At 38.4% G+C, this 20,671-nt stretch overlaps 1 protein-coding gene across 2 annotated transcripts in view; it reads right to left on the bottom strand.

Annotated features, from left to right (window-relative positions):
- Positions 1-922: 922 nt before the first annotated feature.
- The window catches only part of mdga1 (MAM domain containing glycosylphosphatidylinositol anchor 1), a 176,014-nt gene continuing 156,265 nt past the window's right edge, over positions 923-20,671 (bottom strand). The window contains exons 17-18 of one of the 2 annotated variants that reach the window (XM_081605316.1): positions 11,123-11,240; positions 923-3,902 (exon numbers count right to left, since the gene is read on the bottom strand). In XM_081605316.1, coding sequence (XP_081461442.1) covers positions 3,817-3,902; positions 11,123-11,240 — 204 coding nt within the window. In that variant the 3' untranslated portion in view covers positions 923-3,816. The remainder of the gene's footprint in view (positions 3,903-11,122; positions 11,241-20,671) is intronic. The other variant, XM_081605317.1, reaches the window with a different exon arrangement.

Here is a 20,671-nt window from a genome sequence, read left to right as displayed (position 1 = left end):
CAACTGGTCAACTGCAGAAAAACCTGGAGGGCCTTTTAGGAGTGATACGTATAAAAGTATGTACAAAGGCTAACAGTGGACAAAGGAGCTGTGCAGAAGTCTTAAGCAAGAAAATGCTTCACTAACATGCTAGGTTTCCTTAAATTATGGAAAAGGACAATTGTACGTTAAATGTTAAAAATATATGGCAATTGCATCTGAGCAACCTACATTTTCTTTGGCCAAGAGAAATACTGTCACCACACAGTTATTGGTGAAATGAAAGTAACTAGAGAAAACAAAAATTATGAATGCATCCATCCCAGGTTGTCATGTACATAAAAATGTACAAAGGTTGATTCAGATGTTACTATAAAAGGAAAGTGCTGGATTAACTTCAACTTACTTCACCTTCACCACTTGACAATTTGGTGCATAGTGGCACTTTACTTGTAAATGGCTGCACATGCAAGTTTGTGTTAATGAATTAATCAGCATATTGCTAAAAATATGTGTAAAAGACAGGTAACTAATGCAAACAATCTGGTTCTTTTATTTAATAAAAATCTGTCTTAAACTCTCAGAGCCTGCGAGGAAATGAAAGAATAAACAGCTCATTGTCATTTCTAGGTTTTACAGTAAAATTTCAGTCACTCTTCAGTTTCCTGTCTTTAGATTTATCACTTCATTTAACAACACATTTGATCCCACCTAGTTTAGTAACTAGACAATTCCTTAGAAGATTACACAAATCATAAAGTTTGTTTCTGGAAGCAATAAAATATAATTTTGGTTTTCATACGAAAATAGACCAAAGTGAAATTTCATGTTCTTCAGTATGTGAAAAAAATGAGTTATGCTTTTTATGCTGTAACGTTTGAGTGCAAAGGGACAAAGGTTTGTTTTACGTTAATGAAAAAATGAGTGTCACTTAATAAATACGTGAAAATTTTAGCATGTCACTTTATTACGGAACATATATGGAACCCTCCTGTTGCCCAAAATACAGTTCTGCTACAGGCTTAATTACATTCTTATGAACTATTACTTAAGTTCTAAGCAACTACTGAAAAATGTCTAATTTGAAAAGATGAAAATGTAAGTATCCATAAAAATATCATTAATGACTTGTCTGTTTAAACAGGAATGAAACCACTGTACTACTTCATGTCTTACGGTATTGGATTGTGATGGGATAAAAAAATGAAATTATTTCCCCTATCGGATTAAATGTCCCCTTCCAACAATGTTCTCCCAAAGGACCATTTTTAGAAGATGTCTCTCTTTTAAACTCAAGTTTTAAGTTGTCACAAAATTAATAAAAAAAATGTGTTTCCTATTGAGTAAACCAAAATAAAAGCTCATATGTGGCACTAATACCATTAATAATTTCAAAAAGCATCATGCTCGCATTCAGAAACTGCGAGCATAAACTTTCACCACTCACTACTTCTACCTAAGCAGTAAGAGGAATGGCTGGACAGTTAACATGAGGAGATGTCATGCATATGAATGCCTTATATGCCATCAACATACTTGCAGCTAAGTATAAAGTATTCACATATGCAATGTGTACTCATCAGTGTGGAATACTGCTTATGAGCAACTTAACCTGGAATTAATCCCCCAAGTAAACAACTGTTTAAAAGTTACTACAAAACAAGAGGTATTTTCTAAGACGGATGTAGTCAGATAAGATAATGCACAAATCATTTCTTTTCCCAGAAACCTGTGAAAACTTAAATTTGTGTGAATGTTGACACTGTGGGATCTTACAGATGTGTTCTTATGTGCTCAAACAAGCATAAATGGGTGAGTCGATATTTAACAGACACATGGCGCCTGTGTGCTACTTATCCTTCAACAAAAACAACAACGTAGCTTCGTAAAACTCAAATAAAAAAAATAATGAAGACAAAAAAAAAAAATGTAATGATCAACTCAATGTTAACATGACACAGGTAAGAAGTGAGTACAGGCATGAACAGACAGCTTCACATGCAATATACATGGCAATGAAGGTGATCAGCATACAGAAACACATTAAAAATAAGTTTAACAGCTGACAGTTATTTTAGGTAAAGCATGGTAGCAAACCACAACTGCATTCAATTTAAGTAACATTAAATAAAAGATGGATTACGCCTCCATTAAGTGGTTCATCTGCACATTGAGGTTGATATATGACGCTCAGATTGCTTAAATTTAACAATCATGTAAATGGAATTATGAAATCTGATTAATCTAAAGACACAACTACTGGACTAAAGCAATCCACACACACCACCTGGTAGACACAGAAATCCTGCTGTGAAATATCCATACATAGCATCAAATGTTAAAAAGAAATCAGGGAAAAGGGTTTTCTTAATATTTTTCAACACTTTAATTTTCTTTATATAAGGAATTTTGTTTCTATTTAGTAATTTAAACATTTGTTCTTTTTTTTTTTTACAAAAACAAGTGCATCAATATAGTCGTTAAAATCTTGTCAACCATTCTTTTTATTTTTTTTTGCTTTATTCAAGAAGCGGTCTTTCTGCAGGGTTTACGGTGAAGGCAACAAGGATAGATGGGTGTGTGTTTGTGCGATGTATGTTTAGAGGCGTGTGTCTTTTAGTGTTAGTGCAAAAGAAAAGGTTGTGGTTTCTATCCAGATGGCTTGAGTCATGTGTGTATTCCCCCTGCGTGCTCAGATCAGGTTCAGGACCATAAATCATCCTCTCTACATCGTATAGATATGAATATAATAATACTTTATTACTCATTGTCGTTGATCCTTAATATGGCGAAACAAAAAACCCTCCAAAATATCAAAAACATTGAAAAGATTTGACTGCAACATCACATAGGAAGTGAAATAAAACTCAAAGGTACAACAGAGTAGTATAAACATTGTGCTTCTTTAATTTTACTTACTACAGTCCTCCATTGTCCTTGTAGTCTTTTAGTTTAAATTTTGTTATATTTAATATATAGATATATATATATATATACTGTATGTATATAGAGAGATAAATGTACACGTATAATCCGCACTGAGGTTTGTCTTTTGTGGCAAGCAGAGAGGCTACTGGGGGCGTCCAGCTTTCATCATCCTCTTTATATGCGTCCTTTTTCCACAAACAATTATTTTTGCTTTATTCATTCATGTGGTTCTTCATCTCTTTGTCAGTAGTTTCCAACTACCCCAAAGAACGATGCAAAAAAGATGGCAGTCTTTGTAAAAAAAAAAAAAAAAATCCCTTTTTTTAATCCTCTCCTGCTTCTTTTCTCACTTTTCTTTTTGGAATCCCTGTTTTTCGTTTTATTCCCTCAGGTTCTTTGTCATCTTTGGTAGCGTGTCCGACACTTTGCTGTGTCTGGAAATAGGGTGCCAGGAGTGTGGGATGCGGTGGTTGGAGGGGAGGGTGGATGGTTACAAACATTATGCACATGGACAAACAAGGCTGATGAAGCACAGAGAAAGGCAAGAAAGAGACACTAATATGAATAAGGTGTTCCTATCATAGTGTTTGAGGTGAAAGGTTTACTCTTCTACAAGTATGTCAACCCTTAATACCGATTGTGAGTCAGATGATTATGCTCTGGGCATAAATGCTGCAACAGTCAAAGAAAGAGGACAGAAAGTTGACAAACTGATAGATCTTTGTGACGTAGGAATGGAACCGATATAAGGCAGGAGGAATATGACAGCGAGCGAGGAGGAGCGACGACACATGTACAAGAGAGGAGGAGGAGGAGGAGGAGGAGGAGGAGAAAGGGGAAATTTAAAAAGCGCGAGTCAGGGCAGTGTCTGTTAGTACAGACAAGTGGTGGTGCTGTGGGAAGTGCTCATCATCTGTAGAGGAGTGAGAGGGAGCAGGAGAGGCCAAAGGTCAGCCACCTGGCCAGTGGGAGTGACCGTGATCCTCCAATGAGAACTACGGGAAGAAGGCAAACAGAAAAAGTCTCATCAGTTTATGCAGAGAGGCAGTGCATTTACACTTGACTTTTGAACAGTTTAAATGATTTTTGTGAATCAAAACACTATGAGGTGTGTTCACAAAGTCAATTGGAGGTGCTACATTTGGCCAAATTTTAGTTTATTGATGATTAAAATTCTCAAATTAGAGGCATAACTGCTCTTAAAACAACTTCACCGAGCACATCATGTCTCTGCACAGTTTGCTGACATTTAAAGAAAGTACAACATATGAATTTAGTTTGAAAAACCAGTGATAGAGGTATGCATGTATGTGTGTACAATGCGGGTATGCACACTTTTTGATTTTCAAAAATAGTGTGTGTGGCTTATATTCAGGTGTGCTCAATAGTTCGCAAATTATGACACAACATATAAACGTTAATTACAGAACACAGTAAAAGGTATAGAAATGCATAGAAAATAAACTAACTTTGTTACAACAATCCATGTGAGTTGTGGAACAGAGGCAATAAAGAATCTGTCATTCTCCTTATTTTCAAAGTTCAGAGCAATGCCTCATCAGATCAATAATTGGATTAATGAAAGTAACAAAAACAACAAGAAACAGAAGCATTGGTATCTCACAAAATGGTTTATTTCATTACTACTTCTGTGTTTTGTAGCTGATGCAAACGTAGGTGCAAACTGCTTCCATCTCCTGAACTGTTTGCTCCTGCATGTATTTAGTGCAATTTGTTTTGTAAATCCAGGGCAAAATAAAAGCAAATAGTTGGTTGGTCAAAAGCAGGAGGCTGCAATTCCTCATGAATTCCCCCGACGGGGTTTTATTGGTGAGTTTAAGACTGATGTGCTTAAACGGACTAACATTTCCTTATCAGTTCTGCAGCGATGATGATGATGATGATGATGGATGATGTCATAAAATGTAAATAGAGTGTTTCTTGGATGAGCAAAGTGAGCTGAAATGAAAAAAGAGAAGAGTAAACAACAAATTCCAGACTCATTAAAGTTAGTCCATGGCTCTAATCTCGTTTTTAGACATGTTTTTAGATAAACATGTTTTTAGATAAACTCAACCGTCAGCTGGACATTCAGGATCAACTGAAGTTTATTTTACAATGTTAAAATCTTATTTTCCTTTCTAAGTTATTTACTACACTCTTACCAGCCATCATCTCTCCTACTACACAAACAGTATAGACTAGTGCTTCATAAAGAAATTAAAATTGTTACCTACTTCAACAAAGTTCTATGAATAAAAGAGGGTGTCGTGTATTCCAAAATCAATACGATTTCATAAGAACTGTCCATCCCTCAGGCACAAAATCAATATCTATAATAAAGCTTAGATCAATAAACAGTGCACTCCACATTCTTGTAGCACAGAAGATGGACAATAAATTGAAATAGAATCTGGTGTTCTTGTTAGAATTTTTATTTTGACCAATTAGTCTTGTAGTGTTTTTTTTTTTTTTGTTAGTGTAGAAATCTGTTGAATGTTTTGTGGTCTTTTGGTTTTAACTTTCTATAAAATCACATATTCTCTTACTGTTGGTCTATTTTGTCTAGAAATCTATTCTGAGCAACTCCATAACCAGGTGTGAGTTTCTCATCACTACCTTTAAATTAGCAGTTTTTGTTCCCCTCTTATCATATCCATAATTCTGATGGACATTGAAATATTTGGTTTGTCTTCAAGTCTTCGTTTGGAATTTTAACGCACATTTTTTAAAATGCCTCATTACGTTTCTGTTTGACTTTGTAAGTCCAACTGAAATGTTCAATTGTATATTATTTATACCATTGTGCTGGAATATTGTGGTTTGCATATACAGGCATTTAGTTTTATATACAATTGTTACGACTGGCTCAATGTCATAACAAAACGGGAGACCATGCAGGGGTTAAAGTGTAGAAAAATGAATATTTATTAACAAAAACAACAATGGATTGTGGATATCAGTGGTGTAATGCAAATGCTTGGATGTGTTGTATGAGTGCATATGGAAGTGTTGAAGTGCCAAAACAAAGACAAACGCAAATGTGCAAAAAGGAGGGGAGCTGAGGCCTGGCAACAAAACACCACAAGCGTCAAGTGGCAGAGTGGACGCTGAAGGCGACCCAGAAGATGGAGACAGCCAGGTTTAAGTACTCTGCGTTCCCAATCAACCTGATCAGCAGCACCTGTAAAGGGGAGGAGCACAAGGACAGACAAAAGCAACACCTGCAGCCCAGCCCTTAAGGCCCAGGGCCGTAACACCCCCACCCTTAAGAAAAGGGCCCCAAAGGGGAACCTTTAAAAATTCAAAACAAAAATGAATTTAAAAATGTTTGAGCTGGTAGTACATTACCCAAGAGGTGTTCATGATGACCACCGTCACATCAGCCTTCATGTCTCACTGGTTAGGAAGAGTAGCACAGAATGGTCGAGCAGCCAACAGGACATGTTCTGTTTCAAAACGTTCAAGGTACCTTACGAGGAAAGAACCCACTTACGAACACAGACCTGACACACAAGTGACCTACCACAGGTTCACAGCCAAATCAAAATGGATTCACCCAGTTACCACTCGCTAAAGCAATAACCAGTAAACCAACCAGATCTGAACTGGTGATACCCAACACAAAAGGTCACAGCAACAAGTGGTCCACTACCACAAAGCGTTGCTCCACAAGTCAGGTAACCAAGCAAGTGACAAATTATGGAGAGCGACACCCACAACACGATGACCCTTAGCATGGTCCAGCACCATACTCAAAGTTACTGCCGTCTCACAGCCAGCAACACCAAAAGGGCATCAACCAAAAGGGAGCCGACATCTCCACAAAACCAAACAGTCACATCATTGCTTCACAAATTTTTCCCTGGATTCTCATCACATGACCAACAAAACACAGAGAGCCACACGCATAACAAACCCAGCATGGTCCAGCACCATACTCTCATGGGATTCAAACAAAACGTGGGCCAACTCCTCCACCAGAACGGTCATTTCACAGGCACAACCTGGCTCAAAGCACACTTTCCTTCCACTGAACTTGAAACGCAAGTCTGTTTGCTGCCCACCGGACAAACCAGTAACGCTCGCCATTAAGGACGGAGACGAGTTTAGACAAGGCTTAAGCACACACCAATCTCAAATTTAAAATTTCTAGACGTGCCGATCACATACGTGACACTCAAGTGATCATCATAATGCTCTGCCATCATTATAATTGTTCTTCACACTTTAACCATTAAAAGCCTAAACCTGATCCATGGTTTATAAACAGACAAGCGACAACATGCACAATAAAAGCGACCACCCGCAGCGTGTCCCCGCTAACTGCCTAGCGAAGAAGCTTACAAACTCAACCCTAGTCTTCGTGAGGCGTGGCGATGGGTTCTTATGCATTTAAAAACCAGTGGTACAAGAAAGGCGACCAGCAGGCTGTCACCCCCTCGAAACCACGGAATGCTCCCGAGCCGATGAAGGGAAAGGGGAAGAGGGAAGCTCCACCCGCCGTACCTCCACACTAATAAAGAACGCGGTGAAACCCCTGTTGGGAAACGCCGCTAAAGCCTACAAGGGGACACCTGCTCAAAACGTTTTAGTAGCGCACATTTAAAAACTTGCCACTTCCCTATCGCTAAACTCAAATCCATGGAACAAACATCCTGCTCCAACAAAAATGCACCGCACTTCATCCAAACCACCTGCATATCCCCCAAGAGCGCACAAGTCCAAATAAGGACAATTGCGTCACGGGCTTCCCCCGTCACCAATTAAACGCATGGAAATGAGCGTCCAGAGCGAAACGCTAACAAGCAGTTGACCAATGCGAAACAAGCGCTCACAAAGAAGAACGTAATTCAGTTAACACAGCAAGAACAAAAGCCAAACTTACCGAACCGAACATAACCGACAGAACCGTTTGACGAGCCCCCAATGACAGTTTTTTTTGTCAAACCAATACTTTAATTTATTTTCATTTCTGAGGGGATCATCTCTAAAAGCTTCAGAAAATTCTCCCTGCTTGTATCATCAGCAAATAGTATGGATTTTACCATGTTCAACACTATATGTGTAGTTTAAATATATCACAAACAATTGATATTACTGACACATGATCTGCTTACAAAGTCATTTTGAGTCAGTGAAGCTGTTTGGATTTCAAAAATTTCTGGTTGTAAGGGTTTCTCACCCCTTCGTAAGACTGTAGACTAAAGTCTTATGTGTTACTGGAAATGTCAATTCTGATAAAAAGTCACTTAGAGAGATTTATTTAAATTGTATATGTTTTTGTAAAGGTACCGTTTTCTTTTCCCGTCTCCTTTGCTCCGTGAACAACATAAGCCAGGTGGAGCTCTGTGATTTGTGCAGCTGGAGTTGCACTAAATAAGTCAGAGGCAATCATCTTTCATTTAGCACAAGAGTCCCTTGTGTATGCACTCTGTTAACCTGATATAAATGTGAGCATTGTTAAATGTAGGCTGCTTATCTATAGTGGTAATAAATGGAAAAACTTTTGGTCTTGTTTTGTCCTGATGTCATTTTTACACAGCGTGTGGTGTGTGACTATTTGGGTCAGGATGAAGTTCAAAATGCCGATCACTTGTTGGCCTGGGAAATCATAACTCATGCCATGATAACCGGACTATTCAAAATTTTTTCAGCCACAAAGCTAAAGATTGTGCTTAATGTTGAAAGTAACGTTAGCCCAGCAGAACACTTTCAGACTATCCTTCCAAAAAATACAACTAAAATCTGCAGGTGAATCTTTTTAGATGTGGGATTTTGTGCGGTTTGTGCGTGAGACACAGCTTGGTTTTCCATGATGGGGGATACGACTGAGCTTGGTTCCTCTCCCACAAAAGGGGGAGGCAGAGTGGGGCCGGTCTCTGTGGGGAAAACAAAGTCCCAGTGGGAAAACAACACCTGTACTTAAGCCTATTTAGGAACTTTGGACACAAGAAACAAGGTCAGAACTCGTGCTTTTAAGGCTCAATACATGAGATGCAACTTGCATTCATCACGTTATTTTATCTTCTTTTAATTGTGCTTCCCTTCTACTTCATTATGTGCTGAAAACTCATTATGTGCTACTTATTTTACCTTGCAGAACCAATGGAGGTAACATTGCAAGAGACATACTTATGTCTCTTGCAATGGCAAAGACCTTCGTGTCGCCCGCCTGATAATTACCCATCTGTCTGTGCCATGCGAGTCTCAAAGAACCCGTAGGACACAATCGCACATGCACACTCTTTGAGCTCAAGAGCTTTCCTCTTCCTGTTTATGCCATCATCTATTATTTACACCATCCGCCAGTGTTGTTACATGCACATATGTGTTACATTGCAGCACAGGCTTGTAGGCGTGCTCATACACATGCATCTCACGCAGAACGTTCCAAAAGGTTTGAAAAGAAAACACAAGTTGTTAATAATTCAGTGACGTTCATGTTTTTTTTGCTGTTACGAGATGATTTCGTGGCTCTGATATTTTCTCTTGTCGCAAATCCAAGCAAAAGTTAACAAAGCCCTGTAGATTCCCACCACATGTTGCTGAATAAAATCAAGCTTGTTGCTCTAATACTCAACTCACACGTCTCACTTCTTCCTGGAGTTGCCGCTCTTTTGATCTGCTTGAGGTTTATTTAGCGTCTTTGTCTGTTAGCCTGTATTTTTCACAAGTTTCAAAGAATTAAGAGCACAGGAACACTAAAAGCAGCGGCGGCATGGACTAAGCCAGCTGAGTCAGTGCTGAATATATATTTTCTATGAAATAGTTTCTGACCACATTTTAGCCGTCTAAAGCGTATGTATTCACACACTTTAGTCTCTCTATGTCTTTGACCTTTTGTTCTTTCTTTGACCCTTGAGGCTAGTTGTGTCACTCCACATGCTTATTTTGACATGAAGTGTTTTGCTGAAACCCTTGTGTGTGTGTGTGTGTGTGTGTGTGTGGGTGTGTGTGTGTGTGTGTGTGCGTGCGTGTGTGTGTGTGTGTTACCCTCAAGGTAAAGTTGCTTGATAATGGCCGTGCTCCTGTTTTAGAAGTTTAATCTCAGTTCATCAAGTGGCTTTTTTCTTTTTCTTAAAATTATTATTAGACAGAAGAAGTCTTATGTTTGCAGGTGCAAATTTATGTGAGGTACACACTAGTGCTACCTCCATATCCACCACCCATCTCTCTCTGTGCTAAAATAATGCAAAACGGCTCAACATGCAGCACAAAAAAGTGAAACTAATAAATATTGTTAAATGTGACCAAGAGTTAGTGAGAACCTGATTTATATGTTGGTACTGGTGCTGGGTCAAAAATAGGTAATAATCCCATGAATTAATAAAGATACCATTAATAAATTTATTAGTAGTATTAATGATGCTTTTTTCAAAGCAGTTATGATCAGGGAAGCTTTATAGAAAGACTATGGGAATTTAATATGAAAATAATAGATTGTGTCAATGCAAAATGAAAACAAAGATAAAGCAAGGACAATATAATTGAGCTTTTACTGCTTGTTGGCTTAGTAGCAAACTGGGGTCCCAAATAAAATTCATGTAACATTCATACAATTATGAGTCAGCTTTTACTGAAATTCTTCCTAAAAAACACAAAAAATCTGTTAACAATTTAAAGTTGTCTTGTTTTTCTGTCTTTTTTTTTTTTTTTTTTTTACCTCTGTGTCATTTACAATCTTGAAATTACGCTTATTTTATAAAAAAAATATATTTTTTAACAAATGGTGTTCTTTCATTTCCTTTTCACGCCGAAGGGTAAATAACTGAACCTCTCCAACATGAGGCATGGTGCGCAGAGGCAAACATTTATCAGAGGGGAAGATGGAGCAAGGAGGAGAGGTGAGGCATAATGAAGTTGAATATAGGGAAGGCAGCAGGAGTGTGATGTGACAAATTAGAAAATGAAAACAGGTAAAATTGGGTGAAACAATTGCTGCTGAGGAAAGACACACAAAAAATATTTCCTCTATGTTCCTAAACACAGAGACGCGTATTTATTTCTCTTAAAAGCTAAAGAGAAATAAACCGCTTCTTTCTCTTCAGTAGTATATTATGCTTTAGCTAATATTATTTCAGCTTAAATTAAATTGTCTACCTTTTAACACATGCTGCACTGGTTGTCTTAGTGAAAATTTTTCTGCATGTTCAGACGCATTTCTCTTCACACACACTCGGGCACCAGTCATTTCCCATCAGTCACATCTTACCTGTCTTACCTGCGTTGGCTACCGTGTTCTCCTGCTTGCACTTTCCTATGGTGATGGACACATCGTCGATGGCGATATCTCCCTCAAAGCCTGCGCCTCGGACTCCTTCAAACACAATCTGTTTGGGAAAGACAGAGACGGGCAAGGTGCTGCGTCAGTTAATTTAAAAGGTAAACAACAACCAGAACATCTGCCTCAGATCCACACCAGTGCAGTTGTCAGTGGTAAAAACGTGGTGGGATATTTTTGTGGTTGGTTAACGGCCTGTTGGTCATTCACTCAATCATGTACAGTTGTAATACAAGGTACTACATTCACCTTGTATTGCAACTATTCTCAAAATGTTCTACATTTCCACAGGAATATATCTGAAATGAGAAAACCTATCTCATTGTTTTTCTCATTTCTTGGGTTTCTGAAATTATACCTTAAAATATTTAAACATTTAGGGATAAACTTAAAGTTATTATTTTTTTAAAGAGCTTTAAACAGATACACTAACAAGAAACTGGAAAATATGAATACAATACTCTTAGCATTCACGCTCATGTATAGTAATGTTTTCTGGGACCACAACAACAAGACTAAACAGGAGTCTCATCTGAAAACTTCCCATTTTAGCCAACAGCCATCTGGTTTCTGAGTGACAGCCTAATTACTGCGGTGTAACAAAGGCACCAAAAGCCCATTGCACCCAGCTAATCAAAAAAACAAGCACATTCTTTCTGAGGAAGGAAAATAGAACAAACAAGGAAACTTTGTTGCTTCAAAATACAGAAAAAAAATACAGACCCCACATTTCTAGCCACTGCTGGAGTTTAATATATGACAAATGCAGCATTTCATAAGGGTAAATAATACATATGATTTTTAATGCATTAATAGTTTGATTTTTCAGTTTTACAGAAATAGCAAGCTAATTTAAGTTTGGTCAATACACACAGTAATATTTCCAACATCATCTGTCAGCTAACTTTAGAGCAAGGCTATCTAACTTTACAAAAAAAAAAAAGAAAAAAGAAACAAGTGTTGCTGTGTGTTGAAATTCCCTGCTGAAGAGCAACCTGCCTGCTCTGTGCTTATATACCACCTCTATACATATAGCTAAAGCTCGGGTTAATAGGAGCAGGTGCAGACATAGAGGAATGGCAAATAACGCATGACTGGTTTCACTTTACAAACTCCATCTGTTCACGCTAACATGCTGCAGTTAGGGGACATGCCCTGCCATCAATTTGCGAGTAAATATATCAAACTAAAACAAGTGTGGGTTCCATTAACCTGACTCCGACCCAGCGAGTGGAAAAGCCTGACCTCAGCGCTCATGCTCTCGGTGGATGAAAGGTGAAGAATGGGTGAGCAAACGGCACGGCGAACACACCTCATGTTTGATGCCTTCCATTGCCTTTGCTTTCATCTGCGAGCACTGTGGTGTTAGTGCCTAACAGGAATGTCAAGTTGAGGTATCAAACATAAAATTCATTGGGCAGAAACCAATAATCTAGCCATGAGCGTGTGATGCAAGTTCATTCACGTCTGGGAGGGAACCTGAAGTCTGTGAAAGCGATGCAAGATTCCCCGCAAAGTTTGATTAAGTTCTGATTAAGAGTATGTATAGATTTACGAAATGTTTCCTTTCTGGGTTTGCTGATTACTTCATGCAGTCCACGACCATCCGTGTAATGACTGCGGATATTGAAGAAGTCTTCTCTGAAGCGACCAAACTCACTCTTTGTCTGAACGAGACTTTTAACATTTTCATTCGGTTTTCAGTCGCCTTCTCTCCAAATAGAGTCCAATCAATTACATTAATAAAAGGAAAGGAAGAACGAGTGCAGTGCCACCCTTGCACTATTTACTTTAATTTAGGTGAGGAATGAGAAACCTTCTTGTAATGAACAAATAATATAAGTAGGAAAACCTTGAAGCTGATTGGGTGGTATTTAGGGGGATAAAAAGAAGGTCGACAGCATAGTATAGATTTAGGTGGTCGGCTCATTTGTGCAAGGGATTTGATTGTTAGGCAGACTGGAAGCTGTGAAGAAAACCTTAGGAGAGGGAAAAGGCTAATTGGGCAAAAGTCCACAGTTCTCTAATTTATATACACTTCCAAGCAGTTTCGTCACTGCTTAGCTGTGGTGAAATGTAACGCACCATCTTTGTGGAAACGTTTCTGCCAGCTGAATCAAGTTTTACGCATTCATACAATAATACCCCTAAAACTAACTAGAGCTTTAGATGCGTACATCCATACACCTGCGACTGCTTCCTCCACGAGGAGTATTCCAGATTGTCGTATAATTACAGGAGATGAGAAAAATAATTGAGTCAAGGAATCCCAGAACTGTCGCTGGGTTCGACGCACAAAAAACACAGAACTACAGCATATTTAAAGTACAATACAAGTTGCGCAATGTGTAATTACTCCTGCAAAGACAATCAACATACTATAGAGTACATAGAGTGCATAAATATATGCTTTTCATGGGGAAAATGGGCTTGTGCCCTTTCACTGAATGTGTAGTGTAAAAACAGCCGACTGAAGTGTGAGTCGGCTGTGTCAGCAGTGCCTCACACTTATAAATCACTGCTGGTGACTAATTCGAAGTCAACTACATCTGTTTCTGAGCTTGGGGAGTAGAAAGGTTGTTCATGAAAAGCTTTGTAGACTAATAAAGGGAAAGAAAAGCTTTAAATAATCAACAGTAAGCCTGCTAATTACAGGGCAGAGGTACAGAAAATGACATAGAAACAAGAAATACATTAAAAGTTTCATACAGTAGAAAAGACCCAAATTTTTTATTTTATTTTAGTTGATCAATTGTACTTTCCTCCAAATACAAAGCTGTTATTTGAAAAATACATCAGCAGTATTGTTATTGTTGTTTAGGGGTTATCTAATGTCACAATATTATTTTTATTACCTCTAAGAATCGTAGACAGTAGAAGGAGGGACCGGGTCGGTTGGCATGCTTTAAGTCTGTCGGCCATACTGGATTTAACAAAAATAATTTCTTGCGTTTGCAGCTGATGGCCAGTAGTTGATAGTGTATTTTATGATGCATTAGTGTCCACTTCAGTGGTCTGTGTGCATTTATAACATAAAAATCCACAAGAAGCACAAGAAAATGGCTTTTAGACAGCTGTCCACTCTAGTGGCCACTATGCATGAAAGGGTTAAAACTCAACCCTAAATTTAACTTTGACACTTCCCTCTGAGTCACAGATAATGTGATTTAACATACACCCTATATTAAATCCTTAATACTTATATAATTTGTTGCAACAAGACAAAACTCTCAGTTGGGACTTCCCGCAGTACAACATCTTTTGTAGACGTAAAACAATTACATTTATTTGAAAATGTGCAGAATTGTTATCAACCTGTGAGAGTAAAAATGACCCAGATGGACAACCTGTGAGTGTGTAGGTGCAGAAAGAGATTCCAGGATCAAAGGAGGTACAGTCAGGTGTCAGGCTGGAGCTGTGAGAGTGTTGTTTTGTCGAGTCTTGTAACCTTTAATGTTCCCATTGATGTGCTGTCCACACACCAGAGGGGACACGGTCTTGGGAGAAGGAGGAGAAAAAAATGATTGACTTTGCATGTGTTAGAGAAGGAAAAGAACTCGCAGATATACAGTGAGGACTTTGAAATGCCAACGCGGAGCAGATTCCCCCTGCATTGCAAGGCACGAGGAAAATATAGGTTGGCCTGGTTTCCCACATGCCCCTCAGGTACGAGGACACTGTGAGGAACACAGATGGCCTTGGGTTAATCCGAATAAGGGTCAGAGGAAACGAATGATCTCCAGTGTGTTACTGTGTTTGTGCTATTGTGGCACAACAGCACAAACACAAATCTATTTTTTAATTTATTTTTAGAAGTGGATTTCACTGTGAGCTTACAGACGAGGAATTAAGCATTATGAATTTGTTGTGATGTGATTGACTTCTTTATTTTACTGTAATTCATTTAATCTCTAAATATGTAGGTATCTAATTAAAAAAGAGAAAACTTTGCGGGCAGGAAATTAATTAAATTGCAAAGCTAACTTATTGGATACAAATTCCAATACAATTTTTATTTTAATATTACACAATGGGTGGACTACATCTTTTTTGTAAGACAACTAAGCAGCAACATTATTCAAAAGGTATATTTACATTTGATGGATGGAGCAAAAACAAAGGGAAAATGCAAAGATGAGCAGCAGCACCCAAAAGGCCTGTATGCAGCCATGGAGCTTTGCATGGGATGAAAAGGTTTGTGCTCTTCATGGACACGTCTGCACTTCATAAAAATTAATGTCATCATCACACTAAGAAATTGACTGAATTTAAATAACTTCTACATCTTTGAGAAGGAAAAACTAAAGAGAAAATAATGGGTCCAGGAAGTTGGGCAAAAATGTACAATGTTTTTCTTGGTGGAAGGAAAAATACTCAGGAGACAAACAAATAAGTATAAAATTTCAATTGATAAAAGTTAAACTGTTGTAGTGAGTCAAATATAATACACAACTTATTAGTTTTATGATTATTACGAGACAGAGTTAAAATCGAATTAATTTTATTCTAAAGCAGCAGTGGAAGTCGTTGATCAGGTCAACATAAAGAAAACAAGTCAAGTCAGATCTCTGACGACACAACAGGTCAGACGCTAAAACAGCCAAATGAAAAGTGAATCAGGTGTTTGAAAAAATTAAAAAACATGGAGAACATCACTAATTTGTCCCAAATGAGAAAGCAATAGCTGCTCTTTGAGTGAATTGAGTGAAATATTGTTAGTCTGTTGGTTGGAAGAGCAAATAAGTAGACTAAGATGATCATAAAGGAAAATATTTTGATAAGTGAAATATAAAAGCTATAAAAATCCCATCAAAGTTTTGTAAAAAATTATATAACAAATAGTCTCCTATCAATTCAGCCATCCAATAATATGCTGTTTCATTTTATCGCATATCAGCTTAAATTCTCTGCAGTGATTCGTTCATTTACTCTGCATCATCATTTTAAAAACCTGTTTGTTATCCTGCATGTGAGGCATCTGAATAATAAAGTAAAACTGACATTTAAAGTGAGTCTAAAGATAAAATGAATATCATTTGAAAAACAAAAATACACCAGATTTGAGATGAACGTCCCTACCATAGTGAAATAACTTTCCTCATTACAATAACACAGCATTTATGAAGCCCTATGAACATATTGACTTGGTGGCAGAGGCAGAATGTTGATGTTCAGTTTATTTAAATAGCACTAATTCACAACAAATGTTGCCTTGAGGCACTTTACTAAAAAAAATAAATAAATAAATTCAATCGCACATCTATTGCACTTAAAGTCATCAAACACTACAATAAGCTCAATTAATTTTTCAAAGTAGTTCAAAAAGTTTATATCTTAAGAAACAGCAGATTGCATCGAATCATTGACTTGTAGCAACGATATAATTTTCTTTTTTTTTAAAGATAAAATCACGCAAAGAATTTTAATTTAAAAAAGGCACAAGTATAATCTGACATTTCTTAAAAGTAGTTGTGCTGCCATCTGGTAACCCTGGCAACTGAGTATGGGGAGGAAAAAGCTTGTTGCTTTTTGTGGCACCAGTATGTAATTTAAAGACATTAAATGCCTCCACCTGAAAAGCAGGCCTAGGATACATTGACAGTTCATTATTCCTGTGAGACCAGGTTGAAGAAAAGACATACTAAGAATTGGTTGGAATCTACAGGTTAAAACAACAAAAAAAAAAACTACTTCAGCTAAAAGGTTTTCAAACAAATGCAAGGGATGTCTGAGCTGTCCATTACGGCCTGCAAAGTGCAAGAAGAGAGACAAGAGGTTATCTTATGGTTGTCTTGACAGATGCTCCTTTCAGATTTGGTAATAACGCTTGAGAACTGCAAATGTAATAATTTTTTATTTATTTTTTGTTTAAACACTTTTTAATTTTTTTTTAAATTCAGAAGTAAACACATCATTGAGAGGAACATCTGTTATGTTAGGAGATACAGCAGGGGTCTTCAAATCCTGACCTGAAGGCCGAATGCCCGGCAACTTCTAGATCAGTGGTTCTTAACCTTTTTTGAGGTACCAAACCCACCAGTTTCATATGTGCGTTCACTGAACCCTTCTGTAGTGATAAATAAAATATGATCTTTTCCCCCAAATTCAAGACATCGGGGTGACCCCAGCTAGAGTCTTGATGGTGACCCACCAAGTCGTCTTAAAAGGTAGAGTCTCTGAGAACAGTTCAACAGTTCTTCAAAATATAATCAGTGTTTTCAGCACAGTTGAGCTGACTGTCAAGGAATGGCCAAAGGTATTTAAAATTTGCCACAGTTTCAGCAGGTTGGCCTTCGAGAGAAACTGGGACCACTTCCAGGTCTTGTTTAGATCATTTAATTAGCTCTACATTCGTAAGAGTATGAAAAAATAATAATAAATAATGAAGACTTTGCGGTATTCTGATTTAGTAACGTAATTATATTAGTTGTGTTACCACCCTCACGGCACTAGAGGCAGTAGCAACCCCGAAAAGATGCGACTTAGGAGCAGATTCAGAAGTACACCGAAAGCTACAGAATTTGGTAAAAACTGAGCTTTGCTGAAGTGACTAAAGACACAAGTTCAAATCCATGCTGAGAGTGGAGCTCCTTCAATCAGTGCTCCTCCGCAGCACTGATTGGCTAAGCAATGTAACGTGATCCTCTGCATTAAGTGGCGCGTCATCACGACTTTACACAAGTGTGTCTTTACCTCCGCGGCAGAGGCTCCGCCGAACCCCTGAGACTGACTCATCGAACCCCTGGGGTTCGATTGAACCCAGGTTAAGAACCATTGTTCTAGATGTATCCCCAGTTCAACACCCTTTATAAGCAGCCAGTCAAGTCATCCAGAGTCCTGCTAATGACCTCATTATTTAACTCAGGAGTGTTGGAGCAGAGACATATTTATAAGTTGCGGGACACCAAACATGATAAAGCATCTGAGGCCCCTGGAAACTCCTGGAATACGATTTGTTGGGATTTATCCTGTGATGTTTAAGGTGGAGTTCTGGGGATTAGACCTGCATTAAATAAATAAATAAATAAATAAATAAATAATAATTCTAATAATAATTTATTACATAGTTTAGGAAAAAACATGTATAATAACATATGTATGAGTTCACATAAGAAATGCAGAGATTTGTAGATGGGAGGTATAAAGCATATTCTACACCCACTGATTCAGAAAATTGTTGACCTTTATAAAACAGTGTTTCAAAAGCATCATAAATACTGAGGAAATGACTTCAGCCCACATTAACAAAACACCACAAGTGAACAGCCTGTGAAAACAAAACTAGTAGGGATCCTTAACTCACGTGCAGCTATCAAATGATCCCACAGACTGATTCCAATGTAATAATTACTTAAATGTAAGTTGTGTGTGAAGTTCATTTAAGCAAATAAGTACACGGTGAACAATTAAGGGGCAGTCAGCTCAGCACAACAGTTGAAAACTTTAGTTTTTAGATTTATTGTGTTATCAGCCCTGAGACAGGACAGAATGAAGCAATTGACCCATCTGGTTCCCCACAGAAAAAGAGGAAACAAATGAAAAACAAAATCGGAACGAGATTGCACAAAGGCTGTCGATGCTGTTTCCTGGGTAGCATCCTTGACTGTGGTAGACACACCTTATCACAAACATACACACACAATGAGTAAGCAAAGATGGGAAAATGAGTGTGATGAGGGGATGCATGGCGTCAATCGGAAAGCTGGACTGAGTCATCGAGTTTGTTTTGCCTACAGGGAAAAAAAAGACGACAAGCAGCCAAAGAGCCAAAGATGCTCAGTGATGTGTCAACAGACAGCACTAAAACACAGGCCTTCTTTCTGCCATGTCTCCCAGTGCACTTCCCTCAACATTGACTGAATGTGACCAATTCATTTGAACTTTGACTGTCCTATAAACCTGAAAAAGACTAAGTGACAACTTGCCTCAAAGCATCAGAGCTTGCTGTAAGTTTAATTTGATCTAAAAGTTAGTAAGTAAAGCCTACAAAACAACACTTTTTTTTTAATCTGTGTAGTATTACAAGTTAATTAGGTGCTCAGAGCTCTACCTTACAGTTTAGCTCTGACGTCTGTGGTCGTAAAAACCTTTGAGCCCCAGCTGATGAAGCATCTGAAAGACATCACAGGCCCCATGCTGGGCCCCCTGCAGTTTGCTGACTGAGCCAGCAGGTCGGCAGGGGATGCAGTTAATTTGGGTCAGCGCTTCATCCAGTGCCACCTCGACCATCCAAGGACATAGGCCAGGATTTTCTTTTTGTAGACTTCAGGTCTTCCTTCAACACCATCAACCCAGACATCTTCCACCAGAAGCTCATCCAGCTCACTGTACAAGCCTCCACATGCCAGTGGATCACCAACTTCCTCGCTGATCAGCTGGAAGGTCATTTCTCCAGCTCAGGAAGCATCAACACCAGTTTTACTCCCCTTGTATACAAATGCCTGCAAATCGATTAACGCAGCTGTTCATTATCAGGACACAGACTGTTTCAGGACACTGTCATTGTCCTGATACAGTCTGCATACACACATGAGGTGGATTGGTTGGTTCACCGGTGCAGACAGACCCACCTGGAGCTAAACCCACTAAAGACAGTGGCGATGACAGTGGACTCCAGGAGAAACCCCCCTACGCTGCTTCCTCTCAACATCCTTAATGTGACATCTGTGAATAACTCCCAGCTCCTAGAATCCACACTTAGATTTCCCAGCAGAGTTCATGTCCTACGGCAACGTAGAGTTCATCTTTCCACATGAGCTGCAGATCATTTTCTACACTGCCAGCATACAGTTTGCCATGTGTTCATCCATCTCTGTGCAGTTGGGCTCATCCACATAACATGTAGCAAACAATTAGGTCTGCAGAGAAGATCATCAGGACAGACCCTTCCTTTAACCATGACCTGTACAGGTCTAGGACCAGTAAAACATATCTGTCGATCCAACACCTCCTGGTCACCTGTTATTTAGTCTTTGACTTTCAGGTTGGCATCCATCAATACTCTGAAGGTATTTAAACCTAATGGCGAACAGTAGCTATTAGAGTTGGCAAACCTTTTCCTCAGCTTCAACAAACACATTTATTGATGTCTGTTAATGAGTAAAATTACACCAACATGAGATGACTTCTTAATAAAGAACAGACTATTTTATTGGGTGTCCTATTGATGTGAGGTAGCAACCTTTCCAGAAGTAAATATGAGGCTGTAAGTCTTTATTCACTGATTTTCCTTTGCAAACTTCAAGACACTGCAGAAAATACATTGTAAAAAAAAAAAAAAGTATAAAATTTGATTCAAGGCAAACTTTCAGGTCCAACTGTTTGTGGGATTCTGTGAACCATGTACATATAACTCCCCTGTTAATTTCTGGCTGTATCAGAGGTCTTTCTTCTGGGGAAGACATAGTGGAGAAGAAATGGCTGCACTAAAAGAAATGTCAAAAAGATGAGAGAGAGATGACAAGTAAAAAGGAGTTGTAA

The sequence above is a fragment of the Poecilia reticulata genome, chromosome 3, assembly GCF_904066995.2.
Source record: "Poecilia reticulata chromosome 3, P_reticulata-male-v2, whole genome shotgun sequence".
Classification (NCBI taxonomy): Eukaryota; Metazoa; Chordata; class Actinopteri; order Cyprinodontiformes; family Poeciliidae; genus Poecilia; species Poecilia reticulata.
Note: the sequence above shows the minus strand (reverse complement) of the source record. Positions and strands in the feature narration are given on the sequence as shown.